The following is a 23,031-nucleotide window of genomic DNA, read 5'->3' on the forward strand; positions in this document are numbered from 1 at the left end:
TCATCCTTTAAAAAAAGCTTTGCAGAGGCCGGGCGCTGTGGCTCACGCCTGTAATCCTAGCTCTTGGGAGGCCAAGGCGGGCGGATTGCTCAAGGTCAGGAGTTCAAAACCACCCTGAGCAAGAGCGAGACCCCGTCTCTACTATAAATAGAAAGAAATTCATTGGCCAACTAATATATATATAAAAAATTAGCCGGGCATGGTGGCGCATGCCTGTAGTCCCAGCTACTCGGGAGGCTGAGGCAGAAGGATCACTCGAGCCCAGGAGTTTGAGGTTGCTGTGAACTAGGCTGATGCCACGGCACTCACTCTAGCCTGGGCAACAAAGTGAGACTCTGTCTCAAAAAAAAAAAAGCTTTGCAGGCTGGGCGTGGTGGCTCACATCTGTAATCCCAGCACTCTGGGAGGCAGAGGCAGTAGGATCGCTTGAGCCCAGAGTCCAACCAGCCTAGGCAACATACTTAGCCCCCCATCTCTACAGAAAATAAATTGGAAAAAAATCCCCCCCACACCCTAAAACCTTCCACATGGTTGGTGTGAAAGCAAAATGGTGCAGACACTATGAAAAACAGTACCGAATTTCCTCAAAAAATTAAAAATAGAACTACTATATGATCTCCTGGGTATATCTCCACTCCCATGACATATCCTATTTCTAACTAGGCTATTTTATGGCAAAGATGTATCTGCCTGCCTATGTTCACTGCAGCATTATTCACAATAGCCAAGATGTGAGAATAGTCTATATGTCCATTAACAGATGAATGCACAAATATGTTATATATATACTACTCAGCCTTTAAAGAGAAGGAAACTCTGCAATATGCAACCACATGGATGAACCTTGAGGACATCATGCTAAGTGAAATAAGCCAGTCACAAAAAGACAAATACTGCATGAGAATTATAGATATGAGGTATCTATAATTGTCAGACTCATAGAATCAGAGTGGCATGGTGGTGGCTGGGGCAAGGGAGAAATGGAGAGCTACTAATCAATGGGTATGAAGTTTCGATTAAGCAAGATGAGTAAGCTCTACAGATGTGCGGTGTAACACTATACCTATAGTCAGCAATACTGTACACTTAAAATCTGTTAAAAGGCTAGATCGCATGTTAAGTGTTCTTACCCCTATAAAAAAATTTCAAAAATGAAAAATAAAAAGCTGTGACTTGAAAGGAAACAAGTAATTTGAACCAGGTAAAAGTTGGGATGTGACAGTTGTCTTCACGCTAGATTGAGTCAGAGCAGGGGTGGCCCAGATATTCGGGCTCAACATCCTCCAGCACCCGCAGAGTAATTACTGATGCTGCTTCTTACAAGGAGGCAGACAAGGTTGTTAATGCTCAATGACCTTGAACAAATAAGGCACACTGCAAACGTTCAGGCTCTGCTCGTGCAAGACAGGATCTGGAGCCGCACGGCCCTGCTACTTACTAGCTGTGCAACCTCTGGCACGCCGCACGGGCTCTCCAGCTCTAGGATTCCCTACATGAAAAAGGTGCAATGATTCCTACCTTGTAGGGCTTCAAGGGGAATCCCCAGGGACTGCTGAGGAAGGGCTGTAGCATGGCACGGGGCACCTAGTGAGATGGCAGGCACTGTGGCTATCCTTCATCTCATTATCACCACTATACTCCAGCAAAAGCATGAGCGATGCTACCAGAAATAGTAACTAAAATCTGTTGAGAGCAGGGGCTAGTCCCACAAATGCCTAAGGGGCCAGGAAGGCAACAGAAACCTAGGTCTGCAGGCGCCCAGCAGAATTGGAGAGAGGCACATGCTAGCTGCAGCCCGATGACCAGGTCACAGAACTCCGGCCCCATGTGACAGGTCATGATTTGTTAAGGGGAGCTGCAAATCTGAGTTTTTCTGTGATCTACCAACTTTTTTTTTTTTGAGACAGAGTCTCGCTTTGTTGCCCAGGCTAGAGTGAGTGCCATGGCGTCAGCCTAGCTCACAGCAACCTCAAACTCCTGGGCTCAAGCGATCCTCCTGCCTCAGGCTCCCAAGTAGCTGGGACTACAGACATGCGCCACCATGCCCGGCTAATTTTTTCTATATATATTAGTTGGCCAATTAATTTCTTTCTATTTATAGTAGAGACGGGGTCTCGCTCTTGCTCAGGGTGGTTTCGAACTCCTGACCTTGAGCAATCCGCCCGCCTCGGCCTCCCAGAGTGCTAGGATTACAGGCGTGAGCCACGGCGCCCGGCCTGATCTACCAACTTTTAAATGTGGGAAACTCATTGCAAATGTTCCCCATCACAGCATGGCCAACAAGCGTGTCTACCAGCAGGATTCCACCCTCAAGCCACCAGTTTGTAACCCAAGGGACAGAGCTTCTGGTTTACAAAGCACCTGCATAGCTATCATTTCATTCAGCCCTCACAGGAGGCCCTCAAGGTTGGTATCTTGATGACATCTTAGAAAGGTGACAACTGAGGCTCTGAGAAGTTACAAAACTCTTCTGAGGTCCCAGAGCTATGAAGTCTTCAGGTCAGGAGGCCTGAACGCAAGTTTCTGACTCCGAGGAGGCGGCTTTTCAAAAAGGCTCCGGTGATTTTTAACTTGCAGATGGCAAACACATGCCAATTAATCAGTGATCAATGACTTCTATCAACTTCCCCATTCAAAACCCTGCTTTTATCATTTTGCTATAATTAGACTATCCAAAGAGGAGAGAAACCGATTAAAAGTACTAATGTAGGGGGTCTGAAAGCTCTGGAAGGAACTCCAGCAGATGCCTCTGCGGCTCTGCCCGCCTGACTCCGCAGTGCCCTGCCTTGGGGTGCCACCCGGCCTGCTCCCCAAACAAGGAGAAGCCCCCATCCCGCAGCCACGTCTGCAGCCCCTGAGCCCGGCCTCCTGACCACCCACCCTCTCCCTCGAGAACTTGGAATCCGAAAAGAGAGAGTTGGGAGCTGAGTCACTTTTTGTTTTCTCAGCTTTACTGAGACATAATTCACACGCCAAACAATACGCCCTTGAATATGCACAATTCGGTGATTGTTAGTATATTTACAGAGTTGTACAATCATCGCATCACCACAATCAATTTGGGAACATTTCTCATCACCCCAAAAAGGAACCCTGCACCCGTGGGAGCTGAGTCACTTTTATGGCTCAAGTTCAGGGTGATGTTTCTCCAAGTATGGTCCTCAGGACCACTTGCACCTGAATCGCTGAGGGGGCTCTCAAAAATGCCAATTTATGAGTCTATTTCAACCTACTGAGTGAGACTTTGGGAAGGGCCCCAGGAATCTGTATGTTAACAAGTGCCTGTGGATTTCTATGCACATTCAGCTCTACTAGGGGGCCTTTGCCTGTTTTGTGCCATGGACCCCGTGGCAGCCAGGTGAAGCCTACAGACTCCTTAGAATACTCTTTTTAATGCACAAAATAAAACATATAAGACTGCAAAGAAAACCTACTACACTAAAATATAGTGGTCGAAATATTTTTTCAATGCATCTGTAATATTGTAATCTATCGCTTCTTTGTGAATGAATGAATGAACAGACGCAGCCATGGGCCAAATAACTACTGTGCTTTTTAAGGACAGAAGAACATAAACAATCTTCTGAAATACCTTTCACACCTGAAATGTGATGTGAACACATCTGTTGATGTCTTTTGGTGATGAAGTCCCAGCTAGTGCTGCTACTACTGTGGCTTGTTGCCTGTGATTCCTAATTGAGTGAAAGGTAAATTCTACTCTGAGGTTTATGAAAGTAAAGATGTCTTTTTTTTTTCTCACCCAAATTCATGGTCCAAAACCACCAGAGCGGGAAGGAGAAGGGACTGGGATTCCACCCCACGCATCTAGGTCTGGGGGCCTCTGTCTTAGCAGTACAAAGAGTGCAAGGGACTGAAAGTTTGTCTCCCCACCAAATTCATATACTGAAATCCTAATCCCAATGTGATGCTATTTGGAGGTAGGGCCTTTGGGAGGCAATTAGGTCCCAGAGAACCGACTGCCCAAAGGCCAGAGAGCCTGCCCTCGCCTTGCCCTCCCTTTCTGCTATATGAGGATATAACGAGAACGTGGCTGTCTGCAACTTGGAGGAGGGTCCCCGCCAGAATCCGACCAGGCTGGCGTCCTGATCTCAGACCTCCAGCCTCCAGAACGCTGAGAAATAAACGCGTGTTGTTTCAGCCACCCGGTCTACAGTATTTGGTTATAGCAGCCCAGGCGAACACAAAGCACCTCAACCAATAAGCCCCAGACACAGTGTGAATGGAAAATTCATCGAGCAATTCAAACATCATAAAAACAATACAAAAATATTAAATAGACTGTCCCTGCACTTTAGGGCTAAGAATTCACATAATATTATGAGGCAGGTCAAAGAAAGACCTCTCTTATGGCTCTTCTGGGAAAACGTACCGGGACTATTAATAAAGTAGAGAAGAAATTGCAGAGGAATTCCATAAGGAATGATTCCGAGGGCCGCATCTTTCCATCGATATTGATCATCTTTGGGACTTCTGGAACGAGGCTTATAGCGGCTTTGAAAAAAGCATCAGCTGCAAAACAGAAGAAAAATCCATGTATGAAAACTCTGGAAATTCCTTCTTCACACGGCCGGGAGGCCAGTCCTGAGTTACGTGGAAGTCAGGCCACGCCAAGGGCCCAGTACAGCTAGCAGGTGCTCGCAGAGGGTCTCTACAAACCACGATGGACTTGGTGGAATATTCGCTGGACAGGGCACTGCTTCTGCTCAAAGAACCTCCGTTAAATTGCCTTTAGAATATTAAGTGAAAAAAGCAGGTGGCAAATTTTTGCAGGAAGCCTAGAAATGACAGTTGCCTGGGCTGAGGGCTCAGCCTGGATTGGTTCAATGAATCTTCACATCCAACACGTGAGGAAGGTACTGTCATCTGGTCTACTTCACAGACGGGAAATAAGGTGTGGGAAGAGAAGTGGTTCGTCCTGCAAAAGCATCTTGTGGTGGAGCTGCCATGTCGAACCCTGCTTTGTCTGAATCTATTCTAGTGTGCACCATTTTTATTAAAGCAATAACCATCAAGGCCAGGCACGGTGGCTCAAGCCCATAATCCCAGCACTCTGGAGAGGATTGCTTGAGGTCAGGAGTTCGAGACGAGCCTGAGCAAGAGTGAGACCCCGTGTCTACAAAAAAATAGAAAAAATTAGCCAGTCGTGGTGGTGTGCACCTATAGTACCAGCTACTTTGGAGGCTGAGGCAGGAGGATCGCTTGAGCCCAGGAGTTTGAGGTTGAAGTGAGCTATGATGACACCACTGCACTCTAGCCAGGTGTCTCCAACAACAACAAAAAAGAAATACCCACTAAAATGTCTGAAAGAACACATTCATACACACACGTGCACACATGCAGAGCTTTAGAGACTCCTGATTGAATAACGGTTCTAACAGAATCATTTGGGAAATGAAGCTATTTTAAGAGATACGAAATAATCTGTAAAACAAGAAGACTTCAAAGGGAGGAGAAAAAGGAAGGCAAGCGGTGGGGGGTGGGGGGGCAAAGAGAAAGGGAAACAGGACAGAGACAGGGAGGAAGGGACAGGGGAGAAAGGAACGGATCGGAGGTGGAGGGAAAGACGCAGAGGGAGAGAGTTCTTTCTAGAACTGCCAAGGTATTGACTGTGAGAAAAAGCCTCAAGGTTGAAACAATCAAAACATTGACCTGACAAATGAAATTTTAAACTAGCCGACAAGATCAAAAGTTTTCATGCTCCAAATATACTTCCACTCCGAAATGACTTCCAGGGATGCAGGGAGAACGCTGCAGCAGCGGTGAACGGCTGCGTCCTGAATTAAAGCAGGCACCCCGTCCAGGACACCAGAGGGGCAAACGCCGCCCTGCCTGGGACCAAGGCGCACGTTTAATGAGAAGAGTATGTATCTGAAGACGGATGGTGGGTTTTTGCCTTCTCCCATTTGTTCAAAGGGGAAAGAAAAAAAAAAAAAACATGTCATGGAAAGACAATCCTCACAGAGCTTTCTGTGTAAAGCTGGCTCTGTTCTGGAAGCTTCCTCGCCAAGCTGTCTCCCAAGCCCTGCTGCACTCACACACGTTCCCCTAGGCAAATTAATTAAGTGGCAACTGTGAAAAGGACACTCCCAGGGGCACTGTGGACACACAGGTGGAAAAAGTGAGAGCCAACGGTGAGCAACATGACTACGCCAACAAGACCAACATAACCACGCTAATTGATGCTCATTTTCTGGGAGCCTGTTACGTACTTTGGGCTAAGAGATGAAGCAGCTGATCTCAATCTTTTTAGGGACAGAGATTAAACACGGGGCTCAGGGAAAAGGCACCAAATGTCAGTTCTGATAGATAAGCCTTCCAGAATGAGCCAGAGGCTGCAAGGTCTTCTACCTTGTGAGAAATAGCAGTAAGTGGCACTATTTATGGAACCCACAGGAACTCCTAAGCCCTGCCTGTGAGTGGCTCATGTTCTCAGTCCTGCGACAGTCCCACGGTGAAGCAGGATATCAGGAAACAAGGTTCTCAGTAGGAGGGAAAATTCTGCTCCGAGCAACTTGAAACACCATTTCCCCCCCTTGTGTGTTTGTTACAGGGCGGCCCAGAGAATGTGCCTGTTATTCTGCCACATTAAAGGGACAGCAGCTTTGTTCCAGCACCTGGCTCTTCTCAGCTCCCGCCCAGCTCCCCGTCTCCAGGAGGGAGCTAAAATAAACAGTTATTTAAGGGATGGGGCGCGCAGGGCTCCAACACAGATTTTTGTTTCTATCCTCAGAAGACTCGCCCCATATAGAAAATAAATACCGTCTGGGAGACACCTCAATCTTACCTTAGTAATTAGAACCCAAATCCTTCTGTATGTGAAAACAGTGTTTCCACTTTAAAGTTCAGAACACTCATGTCAACATCATGCAACACTTTATTTTGTAGCTGTTAAAAGCCACAGAAGATAATTCAAGATGGATTAGCTTTTTTTTTTTTTTAAAAAAAAGACCTACAGAAAAGGGAGAATTCAGATTCCCATTTGAAAATAATCTTGTCCTGTTCCACCAGAGGAAAGAAAAAGCAGCAAGTACATGCACTACTGGCTTCCTTCACCCAAATCCTCTGGGGTTTCACATGACATCCAGCTTTTTTCCCCATCTCGTCTTAAAACCAAAATCAAAACACCACTCAGGCCTGGGCTGACCCCAACCTACGGCTCATCACATTTGAGAATCTCCTTTCTTGGGGAGCCTTTCGTCCTAGCCGCCTCCTGTTGCTGCTTTCCACAGCACTGCTAGGTACAGGGCAGACACAGCCACCACCCCTGTCTTCTTAGTAAGAGGGACTACACTACTCTCGGGGTCAGTGTTTTACAAAACTGGTCTATTGGTCAGGTGCGGTAGCTCATGCCTATAATCTGAGCATTTTGGGAGGCTGAGGTAGGAGGATTGCTTGAGGCCAGGAGTTCAAGACCAGCCAGACCAATAGTGAAACCCTGTCTCTACTAAGAACAGAAAAAATTAGCCAGGCATGGTAGAGTACACCTGTAGTCCGTTACTCAGGAGACTGAGGCAGGCTTGAGCCCAGGAGTTTGAGGTTGCTGTGAGCTAGGCTGACGCCACGGCACTGTACTCAGGGCAACAGAGTGAGACTCCATCTCCAGAGAAACATTGGGTCAATTGTTTTCTTTGGATGAAGATATCTTTATAGCAACTCTAAGTTTATTTAGAGAAAAAATGAAAGCAATAAAGGACTAAAGAAATTACTACACTGCCACACTGAGGAAATTATATAGATAACAAAGAGAACAGGGTAGATCTGTATGTTTTGATGTATAAAGATATCTATGACATATTAAATGTAAAAAGTCATATGGTTGTATACAGCACAAGCCTATCTTTATAAAGAAAAAAGAGTGTATATATTTATGTAGATGCAAAAAAATAAATAAATTTTTTTAAAAAGGCGAGGCCAGATAAATGCCAAATTAGCACACTAGTCGCTGTGATACTGGAGTGGTGGATAAGAGTAAGGAAATCGGAACTTTCACATATTGCTAGGTTACTGGTTTGCAATTTTAATTTAAATTTCTGAAATAATTTTTCTTGAGCATACAGAGACAATAAAAGTTTGCTGTAAAATTTTTAGCCACAGAAATGTATAAAGCAGAGAGCAACGGTCCTGCAGGCAGCAAATGGCATCTCTGAGGAGCACCCCTTCCTACTTCACCAGGGCAGAGCAAGCCGGGGGCAGGTGTGGGGGTAGCTGCATGGACTCTACCCTCCTGCTGTTCTAAGCGCAGTCCGGTACCCTGCCTATGTCAGGCACAGCAGGGAGCCTAGGGGTGGCACACACTTTGTGGGGACCAAGCAGGGACGCTGCTCTGCATGTGTGCCGGGAAGCTCCTCTCTGATTAGCTCCACTAGCAAGGACTCTCCTCTAGGCTCTGAATGTCTCTCATCGTGCTCTGGGGCCTCTCCCGGCTGTAGAAACTCAGGGGCCAGTGACCTTCCACGGCCTCGTGCACCTGAAGGGCTCCACTGGCACCTGTTTTGTGAACTGAGGTTCCCAATACATCTCTTCCTGAACAACAGGGCTCCACGTTCTAAGAGACTACATATCGGTCACCTGGACAACTGTCAGACAGCTTCAAATTGCACGGAATTAAGATGCAAGTTGCTCATTGTTGACAAGAGCAAAATTTTGGAAAGAGTCCAAGTATTTTTCAATGGGAGTTTGAGGGGGAAAAAACCCAGAAGTGCAGGGTTAGGGGAAATAATTTGTAGCACTTCTGAAAAAATGAAATAGAATTCTGAATAGCCATTACACAAAGAATGGAGGGACATGGGTCATGGGTGGGGGAGATGAAGATCTGAGAAGCCAAAACACCTTATGAGAAACACTGCAGAAGTCGCAACCTCATTTTATTTCGAAGCGAGAGGGAACTGTGGGTACATATGAGAATGTAGATAGCTGGGGAGGGAAGATGGGAGGAGGGGAAGAAAGGCAGAACAGAGAGGCAGAGAGAATATAAGAATAATGGAAGCCTGGCACAGTGGCACACGCCTGCAGTCCCAGCCATTCGGGAGGCTGAGGAGGGAGGCTTAGCTTGAGTGTAGGAGTTCAAGTCCAGCCTGGGAAACATAGCAAGACCTTGTCTTTAAAAAAAAAAAATGAGGGCCAACTAATATATATAGGAAAATGAGCCAGGCATGGTGGCGCATGCCTGTAGTCCCAGCTACTTGGGAGGCTGAGGCAGAAGGATTGCTTGAGCCCAGGAGTTTGAGGTTGCTGTGAGCTAGGCTAACGCCACGGCACTCACTCTAGCCTAGGCAACAAAGCGAGACTCTGTCTCAAAAAAAAAAAAAAAAAAAAAAAAAAGAATAATGAATATTTTAAAATGGATATATAGAAAAAAAAAATTTTTTTTTTTTTTTTTGATACAGAGTCTCACTTTGTTGCCCAGGCTAGAGTGAGTGCCGTGTCGTCAGCCTAGCTCACAGCAACCTCAAACTCCTGGGCTCAAGCGATCCTCCTGCCTCAGCCTCCCAAGTAGCTGGGACTACAGGCATGTGCCACCATGCCCGGCTAATTTTTTTTCTATATTTATTAGTTGGCCAATTAATTTCTTTCTATTTATAGTAGAGACGGGGTCTCGCTCTTGCTCAGGGTAGTTTCGAACTCCTGACCTCAAGCAATCCGCCCACCTCGGCCTCCCAGAGAGCTAGGATTACAGGCGTGAGCCACTGCGCCTGGCCTAGAAAAAAAATTTTTTTAAAGTCCAAACTGTTAACAGCAGATTTTTGGGAATAGTAGGCAGGGGAGACAGAGCATAGTATTGGAGACTTTTATCTCGGGGCTTTTTACCTTTTAAAAGTCCTACATTTCTGTATTACTGAAATGTTTTCAAATAAGCATTCTGAATTTTTATGATAAAAATCATTAAGATTTAAAATAACATACAGATTGCCTATATTTTCAGCTGGATACAGGACAATCTCCCCCAAACACTCGCAACACATGATAAGATAAATTCTGATTTAACTATGACCTATCAGAGTAAATCCATCCTTTTGTGTCGTTGGCATGGGTGATATGGAATATGATTCAACACATGAATCATAAGAGACAGTCAGGAAAGTGATAGACCAGCCCCCCTCAGAGATGGTGTTTTGTTTTTTGTAAATAATGCATTAGGTCTGAGCTAATGGAAATCTTTACTATGCGGCACAGTTATAAACTCCTGAGGCTAAACAAGCCCTCAAGGGTAATTCACTCTACTCCCAGACTTTCAATCCACCGTATGTCCTCCTAGGTAACTCAGATGGACAGCTGCCCTAGTCCAGGATGAAACCTAGGAATGAAAATATCATAATTTCTTAAGATAAAATGTTCCAAGGGGTTAAAGATTCCCATCACTTGAATATACTTTATTAAAGTGGGTTCTAGCTACAAGAATTTTCACTCTCTCTTGAGGTCTATAAATTGTACTGTAAAACATCTTTACCAGTCTTCAATATTTTCCATCTCTGTGTAAGTACAGGTTTGGATTAATATCAATATAATGGAAACTACAATATAAAATACAACACCGGGATGTGCCCCATTCCTGCCAACTGTCTCAATGAAGATGTGCTGTCACCAAGAGATGGGGGTGCCTCTGGTAAAGCCTCAGGTTCCAAAAGACTGAGTTATTCACCAGCAAGTCAACAACAGAGATTTAATACTATTTATCACTAAACTAAGTTTTTGTAATAGGACTTATTACAGTAGTTAAGTCTGAGGATTTAAGAGCCACTATTCTGGTGATATGTTCACAGAACAAGATTTAAAGAAATATGAATGTCTGGGAACAATCGAATACCTTATTCATCAAAGCTTAATTATTACTAATGGTAGCTTCATCCGGCCTTGATTTTGCCACCTGGTTTATGGGAAATGCCCTTTAAGTTCACTCTCAATATCAACACAATGTGAAAAATCCACCTGAGATATATAAATTACATCACAGTCTCAGCAGTGCGATCAGGATGCTCCTGTACACACTCTGCCTCTTTCATCTCTGAACTGCCAAGGGCTCTCTTGCTGCACCAAGCACTCTCAGCCCACGCGCCACCTAACTTCTATCTCTGGGGTACTACAGCATGACACACCTTTCCCTCATCCCTGTAGCAGCTCACGTGAGGTCGTGTATTCTCTCTGTGAGTATTAGGCCTAGACTTCCTGAAGCAGAAAGGATTAGGTATTTCTTATCTTAATTCTGTTTCTTTGTTCCCTAAATATGGTTGTTTTTTTTTTTGAGACAAAGTCTGACTTTGTTGCCCAGGCTAGAGTGAGTGCCGTGGTGTCAGCCTAGCTCACAGCAACCTCAAACTCCTGGGCTCAAGCAATCCTGCTGCCTCAGTCTCCTGAGTAGCTGGGACTACATGCATGCGCCACCATGCCCGGCTAATTTTTTGTATATATTAAATATGTATATTTAATGTTCAATCTACAATAATTGATTGGAACTGACCTAAATACAGGGAGGCATGGTGGTTAAGAGAGCACTTGGTAAGGTCAGATAAGGCCGCTTATTAGCTGGATGCTCCTGGGCAAGTCATGAGCCTCAGTTTCCTCATCTGTAAAATGAAGACAAACCACCTATCTAATAGTACATACTAAATGAAACAATTTTGCTGGGAGTTCAGACCTCTCAACAATTAGGCCTCAAACTATCACCCTAACTTGGTCTCCGATTCATTCCTTCCAGACGTACTGGTTTCCCAGCCTCCAGGCCCTGGTCCGTGCTGTTGCTCAGCCTAGAAGGCCCTCTGCCTCACTTCAGCACATCCTGCCCCGACTTGCCGCGCTCTTCAATGCTACCTCTTTTATGAAGCTTTTCTGCCCTTTCAAGTCAAGCAAGGGTCATTTCTCTCTGCTCAAAAATCTCCTGGCATGATTTTATGTGCATATTGCACGACATTTATCCCATGCTGCCTTGTACACTAATTGTGAACAGATTTGCTTTCCCCCACTAGCAAGTAGTCTCTTCAAGAACGTTCCTGTTTCTGGCACAACGCTTGGCTCGGTGGCTTGCCTGTAAAAAATTACCAAGAATGCCGACAGCAGGAAGCAAACCGTAGGGGCTTACTGTTATGAGCAGTTGAGAGATCTTCGGGGGCAGACTTGCCCACACCCCTTTTCTGTGCATCCCATCAGCAGCTGCCATCCAGCCTAAGCCCTGCCATTCTCTAAAGTGGACGGATCATGCGTGGACAGGCATGAACGTGGGGGACAAGATTCATGGATCTGCCCACCCGTGAACTGTTCTAGCTAAAACAACCCACTTTGTCTGCCTTCACCAAATAGGCCTCAGGGTTTGAGAAAACAGTCATATCAAACGTATTCTTCAGAGGATGTTCTATTCACAGAACTAGTAAATGTGATCTTAATCATAAACTCCAAAGACTTGATAAGTTTGGAAACTGTCTCTGTCCTTCACAAGCCACGCTTGACTCTCCGGGAAGAGGAAATACAAAATTATTTTCCTCTTCCACACCGCTGCCCCAGGCTATTTCCATTAGCTGGTACAGTTCCCAGTAGCCAGTGGCTCCATAACACGGTCGTGCATCCCTAATCCAAAATCTGAAATGCTTCAAAATCTGGAACTTTTTAAGCACACCAGACAGAGGAGACGCCATGGAGCTGATGGTCTTGCAGGGGTGTGTCCATCATTTGAGGGATGATTATACTAAGACAGCACTCACCGAGCAGCTACTGTGTGCCAGTGGGCCAGGGGCCCTAAGGCCACGATCTCATTTAATACTCAACAGACAGGCACCACTGTCATCATCTCCACTCTACAGACAGGGAAACTGAGGCACAGAAAGGCCGACTTGTCCAAGAGCATCCGGCTTGTGAGAGTCATGACTGGGACCACCCCATGCAGGAGACTAGAAAGTCACTGTTGATACTTAGGGCCTCATCCTACCTCCTGCTGCTGGCTAAACACACCATGTAATTCCACACCTCTAGGCTTATGCTCAGCCATTTACTCTCCCTGGAATGTCAATAGTCCCTTTCTTCTCCCCTTTCCACATCCTTATCTACACATGTCCTTCTTTTAAAACCCACCTCAAAAAAGACTTCTATTATAAAATACTCTCTTTGAGATTAGGAACTATAAAGATAAAGGAACAAAGGTTTAAAAAGGGGGGCAAAAGAATCTGCTCTTGCTCTGGCTGGTCACTAAGCTTCTCCAAAGAGCCACTGACAAACAAGGGCAGGAAGTTATCTAGAGAAGGAGCTGAAAGAAAAGATAAACAGGTATCCACAGGCCACGTTTAGCTGAAAAGCATCTGAGCAAATAATTGATTTGCAAGTTCTTTGTTTCCCCCAAACTCCCTGGGGCGGTGCGCAAGAGTATTTGCACAAATCCTACAACCAGTCTACGTGCAGCACCAGTGTCCACAGAGGAACGAGAACAGCCCTCCCCTGGGGTGGTGGGGGGGGCTTAGTCAGCATCCTGCATTGGCCAGCCTGAGGGTTCAACAGGAGTTTACTTGCTGGGCTGGACCCAGCCTTGGCAAAGCCACAGCCAGATAAGTAAGCTACAACCAAGGCTGGATTAGGGAAGGCAAGAAAATGAACCAGGGGGAGGCAGATGCTTTATAACCAGCTGAAAAGGGAGGATGCTTAGGGAGCCAAACAAAAGCGGCCCATTTCCATAAGATTCATTTAATTTATATTTAGCCTTCCCATTCTCAGTAATTGAATGCATTATTTATTTTGGCCACCAGTCGCTATGTGTGGTTTTCAGAACAAAAATATAATAGGCTTTTAGGTTTAGCGCCACAGCATTTAGAGATTTGAGTAAAAATCATCAGATAAATTATTAAACATGAAGTGGGCGCCGCATTCCTGCTCCCTTGCAGTAGCTTAAAGTGTGTGGGGGTGGGGGGCAGGCGAGGAGCCCAGACTTCCCAGACCGAGGGTGCCATCTTCATTAGTGCAGCATGTCGGCTTGTTTTCACACTGCCTGTCCCTTGGCAGGGACCGAGGGACACACACAGGGAGGACAGCACACAGTTATCCTTGAACAGTTCTTGGGAGAGCACCAAATCTCTGATGAGGGGGGAACTTTATTTAGCTTTTTTTTTTTTTTTTTAATAGCATGAAGCCTTATTTGGGACTCAGAAATAAATGTTCTAAGATTTATAAGATTCAAAATAATGGTCCTGATTTTATAAAGCTGGAAGTAGAAAGATCCAAGCTTCCATAGCCTCTACTTGGTGGTTTATAACTCTGACACCTGTAGTTCACAATCCATTCCTAACCCTGCAGGTGAAATCAAACTCAGGTGTTCTCACCTGGGTCTACTATGCCTGGCCTGCTTCAGAGACAATCAGTTTATAAGAAGATTTAAAACTTCTTATATCCAAGGAAGTGTTTTCTCATTTCCATTTTGCACATCAACAGGTTTTGGGGGGAAACTGTTAATTTTGTTTTGTTTTGTTTCTTGCTAACTCAGCATCCTTACCACAGCAGGCACTAGAAGAAAGTTCCACGTTTACCAACACACAATAAGGGCAGCTGCCTGTCCTACAAGGGAGGGGGGTGTCCCAGACAATAAGTAAATATACAGGCCACAGTAAGAACATGTCAGATCACGCAACATGCAAAGGCAATGATGATGGCACAGGGCAGTGGAGATCGGGGACAGTGATCAGAAGTCTCCCTAAAGAGCTGTGGCTTGCTTCTCACTACCTGCCTTGTAAAAAAAAAAAAAAAAAAAAGGAAAAAAGCAAGTGTCGCGGGAAAGATCATTCTAGAAAGGGGGAACAGCAAAGGCTCTGAACTGAGACACAGCTCAGGATGTTCAAAGAACAAAAAAGGCCCTCGTGGCTAAAGCATGGCAGGAGAGGACAGAAGGCAGGCAGGTACCAGATCACAAGGGGACTCAGAGGCCAAGTGTCCGAGTGCACTGGGACGCTACTGCAGTCCCCGAGGAGTAGAAAGCAAAACCAAGCAGAGTTTTAAAAGGTTCTTGGACAGCAACTGTTTATGAAGACCTCACTTCCAGGCTGCCCAGCTGGATCAAGATTCAGATGATCCCCAGAACTGCCATGCCAGGGGTTAAAAGAATGGAGGGGTGACCACTCTCCAATAGGTCCGGAATTCCCATCCAAGCCAATGGAAGCCAGTGGTACCCCAGCACAATTCATGAGGTCAGGGGGAGAACCACCCCTGAAAACATCAGTCTACCGCATACAGTGCTATGGAAATCCCCTACTATTCATTTAAATCTCCCAATCTAGCAGTGAAAGGGCTCAGCCTTGAGCCACACAGATTGGGGCCTGACAGCTGGCTCAGTGACTCTTAAGTAGACCCACCTGGCCAAGCTACTTGGCCTCTCTCTGCCCCAGTTTTCTCAGCTGGGCAATGAGGCACCAACCCCAGGAACGGCCTCACATGGCTGTTGGAAGGAGGAAATGAGATAACGTGTGCAAATGGCTTGCCACCTAACAAACCCTCCATAAATGTCGCACAAAGATCTTTTACCCTTGGTGTTATGGCCTGTGGACGGAGGCTTTGCTACTGACCTGACTGCAAGCCCTCAGCATACACTGCTGCAGTAGGTGACCAGGGTGACCCGCAGCAAACACTTGGGACTGTCCACCTGAGGGCGTTCTATTGGTTCAGGTAAAGAGAAGGCCAGCATGCCAGGGGGTTGATGTCCCAGAAGCAACGTTCAGCTGGTGACAGATGGGAGCACGGCAAATAGCCTGTCTTCCTTGCCTCTCAGGTGGGGTAACACTGAGGTGTGACTGATACCATCTCCCAGGTGGGAATGAACCTCAGAGCCCAAAGCAGGGACCTGCTGGCTAGTGCACAGTTGATGGCCTTCCTTCCCTTCCCCAGCTTGCCTCCCAGCACCTCTGTGACACTCACTGGGATCACCTCCTCCCAAATCTCTATCCCGTGGGTCTTTGCCTCATGGACGGCTCCTGTGCCTAGTACACAAAGACCAGTTTTGAGCAGAACTTTTATCCCTAATAGCAAGCTGCAGGGTACTCATTCTACACAGATTGGATTCTCTGGGGTGTCCCTGGCCTTTCAACCACAGAAACGAACATCAACAACAACATTAAGTGGTTAAGCACTCCTAACTTCTCAAATTCTCCAGGCATACTTAGCGCAGGATGTCTGAGCTGCCTGCCCGGGCCTGTCTGAGACAGATTTAAGAAGGTTCTTACAGGAAGATTATCTATGCTCTATAATCTGTCTGACTCTATAAATGTGTATGTGTCTGATGTGCTTCCCACTAGAGAAACACTTGTAGAAACACTTTTTTTCCTCTTTCCTCCTTAAAGGAATCTCTCTACACACACACACACACACACACACACACACACACACACACACACACACACACACACACACACCCCGGAGTGAACTTTCTGAAGCAGCAAGGGGGTGCCCAAGATGACAGAGCGACGGGCTTACCTTGGGAGAGGCACTGGTTGGCCAAGGCCACCTGACCAGAATGCAGGTAGAGATTGAGGCGTGTGAAGATGCCCGCCAGGGAGGGGATGGTGATGAAGCAGTAGGCGACACAGGCCTGGAAAGAAGGGGAGAAGCGTGGCGGTTACATGCACACTGCCGTCCTGGCAGACCAATACCCCTGCTCTCACCCACCATGCATTTCCCAGCAATAACACTGGAAGCAATGACTCCCCCTGTCTCTGGCTCCATCTGATGCCTCTTTGGAAGGACAGGGAGGGGGACACAAGGGGATTGATGGTGTCTAAAAAACAAATCCTCATCCATCGTTGCAGGAAGTAAATAGGTAACACCTAACATCCATAAACTAAGAAGCAGCCGTCTGAACCAACTACTTAAAAATACAGAGGCAATAAGAGTGGTTGCTCGAAAGGGTTTGGGGTACAGGCTGGAATGCAAGAGGGGAGGAAAGGCAGGGCCAAGATGCTTATTTCTCACCGTAATCTTTTCAGCATGATTTCATTTTTACAAACACGGGCACGTATTGCTTTGTTAACATTCTGACCGGCATCAAATTTGATAAAATTTTGAGCTTCAAGAAACTGAAACATTTTTATTTTTTAAAGTTGAGCATCACTTTTATTTAGAGGTAAAAAAGGCCTTCTAGTTACAGGCACAATATTATTTTATGTATCACTATTATATTAGAAAATATTTGATAATATCATAATATAGTAATATATTAGAGAAAATTGAAGCTAATTCAACTGGTACATACAAATGCAAATCTACCTCTCATTCACCTCCTCACAACACATTAAAATTCAGACTCCTTTGATCTTTCTTTTGAAAACATTAAGAAAATGGATCATCCTATAGATACTCAAGGAAAAATTAATCTGAAAAATCGATACTAAACCACTTTTAACATGACACATTTGTCTTTTTCTGGAAAGACTTATTTAGTAACCTGCAAACTAAACAACCCACTAGAGTTCAAAGTCTGAGAGTCTTTATCTTTAGAACATACCCGGACAAATGCAGCCGTCTTTCTGGAATGATTTCCTTTCATTACTTTTCTTGTTTCCATTGCCAACCGGTTCACACTCTGAATTCGTTAATAAATAAAATAGAAATAGTAATGAAATGATGGCTTATTTAGACTAACGTTTTCCATAGAGATTTGAACATTAACTACATACAGGCCAATGAGAATAAGCTCACTGGGACCAAGACTGGTTGGCACTGAACCCTGAAATTCCAAAGAGGTCACCAGGCCTGATTTGATCTTGGCTTGAGCAAATATCTCCAAGAGCACAGAACAAAAGGCACTCACTCACTCAGTCGTGCCTATCAATCAGCAGTGTAAATCATCATTTGCTGGTTTAATGGACAGCCAGGGTTTACTTGTTCCATTTCCAGAAATACCCCACACACTAAACTTAAGATCTTAAAGATCTTGAGAAACCTTCAAATCTCAGAGCAGACCATACCACAATTTAGCTGTGTAATACTAACAATAAGAACAGTAAAAATAGCAGCGACAGGATCACATATAGTGTCCCAGGCACTATTCTAAGAGCCCCGTACATTCATTAGTTCGCTTAATCCTCATAATCCTACAGGGTGGATACTGTCACCTCCCTTATGTTACAGACAAGGTCTCTACATTTAGGTCTTAAGTTTAGTTGGGCTAAGTAACCTGATAACCAGAACAACAAATACATACAAAGACTGTTCTCCTTGAATAGACATAAAGCAGTCAAAGAGCCTTGGGGAATCCTTCTGCAGATATAAAAAATTTGGACCTATGGTTCCCAAACTGTGCACCACGGCACTCCAGGGTGCTGCAGCAAACAGTTTTTTAGGGAGAGCCAGCAATATTTGATTGTTGGACACCGTGCAGAGTGCTAGTGTGATGTAGCTCACAGATTTGACAATGGACAGCCTTACATCCCCTCTAGCCACGTCATATATTTTCCAAACAGTTTTTGCAGCTACTATGATAAAAAGCAAGTACTATGCAAAAATCAATGTGAAACAGGAAATAAGGGTGGCATGGCCAATCTGATCGCAAGTTCTGAGAAGCTATGAAGTGCCTAGTAAGTACGCACACCTCATTAATAATTATGGTTATTTAAGCATGAAATAAAAATATTACTTTTTCTTTCTATTTATGTGGAATATTTTTTCAAATAGCTATCAAGTTGGTAGGGCATAAATAAAACTTAAGTTGTCTGAACCTAACTTCTTAAACATAACTTTTATTAATTCTTCAAGTCTGTGGGTGCCGTGAAAAGTTACTGAGAGATGCCATGATCAAAGAAAGTTGGGAACTTTCTCTGGATAGACAAGTCAGTATCTCTATAACGAATCAGTGTAAATCACTTAACTCTTTGCTGTTGGCATGCAGAAATAAGAATATGTAAATTTCAGGAAAAAAGAGGTCAATAAAACTATCCAAAGATTTGAGCAAAGTTGTAAGTGTATTAACCTTTGAGAAATCACCTTTTGTACCCTATAGGCCAGAAGAATCCTGGATTAAGACTGGCATGTAGATGATCAATATTTATTTATTGAAAAAAACTAACGAATGGCAATCCTTACGTGAATCAACTGCACAAGAACAGGTTCCAGATTGCAAAACATTGACCTGGACTCCACATAAAAACTCAGCTGTTGTTCAAAATCACGGCCAAAGGAGACCTAGAATCAAGGAGAAAGACGCTGAAAAGGACAATATGATTTTCAGAGGGAACACAAGCAAAAATCAAAACAAACAAAAAACCCACAGTATAACTGAAATATTATTATTACCATCTCATTTTTATGGCATGGGCATCGAACTAGGACATAAAAAGTCAAAGGGTATAAAATGGAAGCTCCAATAGAATTTTCTAGGCTTAGAAGGAAACCATTGGAAAGAGAATAATGGAAGTTTGGTTGCCAGCTGTGGCCTTTTCACAGAACATAAATTTGGTTGTTGGGAGCCATTTGTCAGAAGGTTTTCCCTAAAAACAGTCACACCTTTCTGCTTCCTGACGGAGATCCAACCTCAGCAGCTTACCAGTGACTACTGTAATCACAGCTGGAAGTTTTTCCATCATTAAAAATCCCCTCTTCTCCTATTTCTTCAAATTTATGAACAGCTGGTTAGTAGGAAAAACTTTACTACTACATCCATCATCTCTGTGCAGAGGAAGTTTAACATTGCTATTTCCATTAGAGCTATCAAGGTCTCACATCTTATGTCCTCATATTCTTTTCCATCATAACTCAGTAACTTTCAGACTAAACCATAAAAAGATAAGTATTTCGTGATCAGTATGTAAACCAAGGGCAAAGGAGAGTCAGTCACCCAGGAAAATCCACAGGTATATTTCTCAATGTGGAAACTGAAAGGCTGCTCCTGAATTTTAATCAAAATTGACATTTTACCTACACTCAGGTGGACAGTTAAATCAACCCCCGTTGTTGAACGAGTCCACAATTTAAAGGTTATTTACAATGTGATCGCATCATTTACATCTCGGTCAGCTTTGGTTCTGGCGTTTCCATTAAAACAGGGACACTGGCAGCAGTTGGTGCTTTAGCTTTGAGCACCAAGAATGGAGGCAAAGATTGTTCAGGCTATGATAGTGTAACAGTGGGATGCTTCCAAAGAAGGCTGCAATAGTCCCTTCCACTCAGCTTGTCCTTTTGCAACATCTCTTTGGACTCTCCCCAACAAAGGCGGAGTCGTCCCCCCTGCCCTTCATCAGAGCTGGCCCTGTGACCTGCTCTGGCCAACAGAATGCAGTAGGATGCAGCAGAGGTTCACTGTGTGATTTCTAAACCACAGCCTTAAAAGGCCTTGCAGCTTCTGTTTATGCCCTCATGGAAGCCAGCACCATATAAGAGCGTTCAACTGAGACCACTGAATTAAGAGAGAGGACACTAGAGAGAAGAGGCCACATGGAAGAAAACCGAGACACCCTAGTCCACAGGATGTGCCAAGACCCTGGACATGTGAGCAAGGCTGTTCTGAATCCTCCAGCCCAATCTTGCCACCATACACAACACACAGGACAGCCTGGATACCCAGCCAATCCACAGAATTGTAGAAACTAACAAAACACTCTTATCTAAAGCCACCAAGTTTTGGGGTGAGCTGCTATGCCGCAGTAGATGAGTAGGATGGACGGGTTAGGGGGAGTGGGCATCTGGCATCTGCCATTACCTGATATCATCAGCACATCAGCTGATCTGGGGCCCCTTTTCTCTACTCCGAGTCCTGGTGATTCAGGTCACCCAGGTGTGCATATGACTCCTAGGCCTACCCAACTGGTGTGTTTGGGCTCACAACCCATGTCAATCCAAAGAGCCTCAGTCCTAGGACTTCTGGGGGAGCCCCTCCTGCTGGGCTGCAGAGCTGGGGGATGGAAACCTGGAGCTGTCATGGGGAATGAACCCACTTGAGCAGGAAGCCAACAGGGCAGAGTGCTGAGCCAAAGAGGGACAAGGATGACAGGTAAAGACATCAAGGAGACCCCGAATCCAGCTGTCCCTTCAGAGAGCTCCATCCCTGGACTTCTTGTCACATATGCCAAGAAATGCTCCTTCCTCTCCCCCTCTTTTTTCCCTTAAGCCAGTTTGTCTTGGCTCTCTTTGCCCCCAGGAGAGTCCTGGCTAATGTAAGATGTTTTCTAATTTCATCTTATCTCAGTAAGAATGAAAAGCACCAAGGAACGTAATGTCAACTGCTTTCACCAGAATAAAGATAAACAATTACATCACATTTCCAAGGGCACTAAAACTTCTTCCCTAATACTTACCATTTTTATAAATCCATTAATCAAATATGCCAGCATTCTTTTCTCATCTTCAAGAGTGAGTGCACTAAAATCAATAATTGTACATAATTAACATGGAGGCAATAAATGAAAGGTTCTAAAGAAAAAAATACATGAGAGGTAAGCAATTTAATAAGAGCATTTTGCATTTTTCTAGACTTTAAAAAACTCCCAACAGGCTGTATGTTTTTTCTTTTGATAAAAATATGTAACCAAAATTAACATAATTTAAATGTATTTCTCATCTCCCTCAAAGATGCTATTCTCAAGATACATTTACTAACAGGAAAATAAAAGGTAAACTTTCTCTGAAATTTGGGCAGCAAGGTCTAATGTCAAATTTTCTATTTCAGAAAAATTTTGTTCAACATATTATAGAAAATTTCCAACATACAGCAAAGTTGAAAGAACCTTCCAATAAACACCCATACACCCATCACTGAGATCCTACCATCACCATTTTACAATACGTGCTTTATCGCATCATCATCCATTCCCCTTGCCATGCATCAATCCGTCTTATTTTTTGGATGCACCTTCAAGTAAATCACAGATTTCAATTGCTTCCGTTTAATGGGAAACTTAACACAAACACAAATAAGGAAATGTTGGGTCTTTGTAGTTTTGATTATGCATATAAGGGCCTATATATAGTTCTCCAAATTTATTTTCAAAACATCTGAAGAGCCCAGAGGAAACAGGAATCGAGACTTTTGTTTGTTGGTTTGGTCTAGGGGAAAATAAATTTTGGCAAAGACTGCACACTGTACTCTAATGTTCAATGACCCCCTTGGTTTTTAGTGACAGCATTCCCCAGCCTCCTTCCTAGCCAGGGATGGCTACAGGGCAGTTCTGAATGATGGTATGTGAACACACGTGATGTGTGAGCCTCCAACTGTCCCTAAAAGAAAGCTGTTGTCCTCCAATGCTCACAGGCTGGAACGTGGACATGGTTAAGGTAGGTCAGTTTCCAGCAAGAGGACAAGCACAACACCCCCAAGGGATGGCAGAGCAAGAGGACAGAAGGGACCTGGGTCCCTGGATGACATTCGAAAGATGAGTTACCCCACCTTCTGGTCTCTCTACCTACTCACACTTTTAAAAAGAAAGAAATAAACCTTCTTCTATTTTACCTAAGCCCCAAACTCAACATCTTACAAATATAAGTGACTTTCTGAATGCTTTCTGTGCCTTTATTTCTATTTTTATCCAACTGAAGTCTACCAGTTCCATTTATTATAAAAAATTTCCATACTTTGATTTTTGTAACTATCCATGATTTTGAAAGCACAAAAAGTCATAGAAATAAAGATTCTAAAATTAAGAGGAAAAAAAGAAGAAACACAATTCATCTTGTTGATGGTTTAAGTTCCAAAACTACTTTCTCCATTTTTGTAACATTTTCCAGTAAATCAAGCTGTTGTGTTTCAAAATTCTTTGGGGACTAAAATTTCAGCCACAAATAAAACACGAAGTGCCTTAAGCATAGTCAAATGAAAACATGTTTAAAAAGCAAGCAAAAACTAGAAAGCAAAGGAGGCATAATTTAGCCTTTGAAAGGTAAGGCCTGTGGATAGGTCCGAGCCTCAAGTACACTGAGCAAACAAAGTCCTTCATGTAAGAAATGTAAGCAATTTCATTTGCATTTCAAATAACCGGCTAATGATGAGATAAAATTAAAAGGCTATGTTACTGGATGAGTGAGCTCATTATTATACTATCTGCTATTCTCAGAAATCTCCAGGAGACATGG

General features: G+C 44.2%; 1 protein-coding gene across 1 annotated transcript in view; it reads right to left on the reverse strand.

Annotated features, from left to right (window-relative positions):
- The window catches only part of VPS35L (VPS35 endosomal protein sorting factor like), a 108,508-nt gene that overhangs the window by 18,427 nt on the left and 67,050 nt on the right, over positions 1-23,031 (reverse strand). Inside the window, exons 23-27 of the mRNA XM_075995131.1 lie at positions 21,261-21,324; positions 19,054-19,152; positions 17,477-17,554; positions 16,450-16,564; positions 4,391-4,530 (exon numbers count right to left, since the gene is read on the reverse strand). Coding sequence (XP_075851246.1) covers positions 4,391-4,530; positions 16,450-16,564; positions 17,477-17,554; positions 19,054-19,152; positions 21,261-21,324 — 496 coding nt within the window. The remainder of the gene's footprint in view (positions 1-4,390; positions 4,531-16,449; positions 16,565-17,476; positions 17,555-19,053; positions 19,153-21,260; positions 21,325-23,031) is intronic.

This window comes from Microcebus murinus, chromosome 19, assembly GCF_040939455.1.
Source record: "Microcebus murinus isolate Inina chromosome 19, M.murinus_Inina_mat1.0, whole genome shotgun sequence".
NCBI classification, from domain to species: domain Eukaryota; kingdom Metazoa; phylum Chordata; class Mammalia; order Primates; family Cheirogaleidae; genus Microcebus; species Microcebus murinus.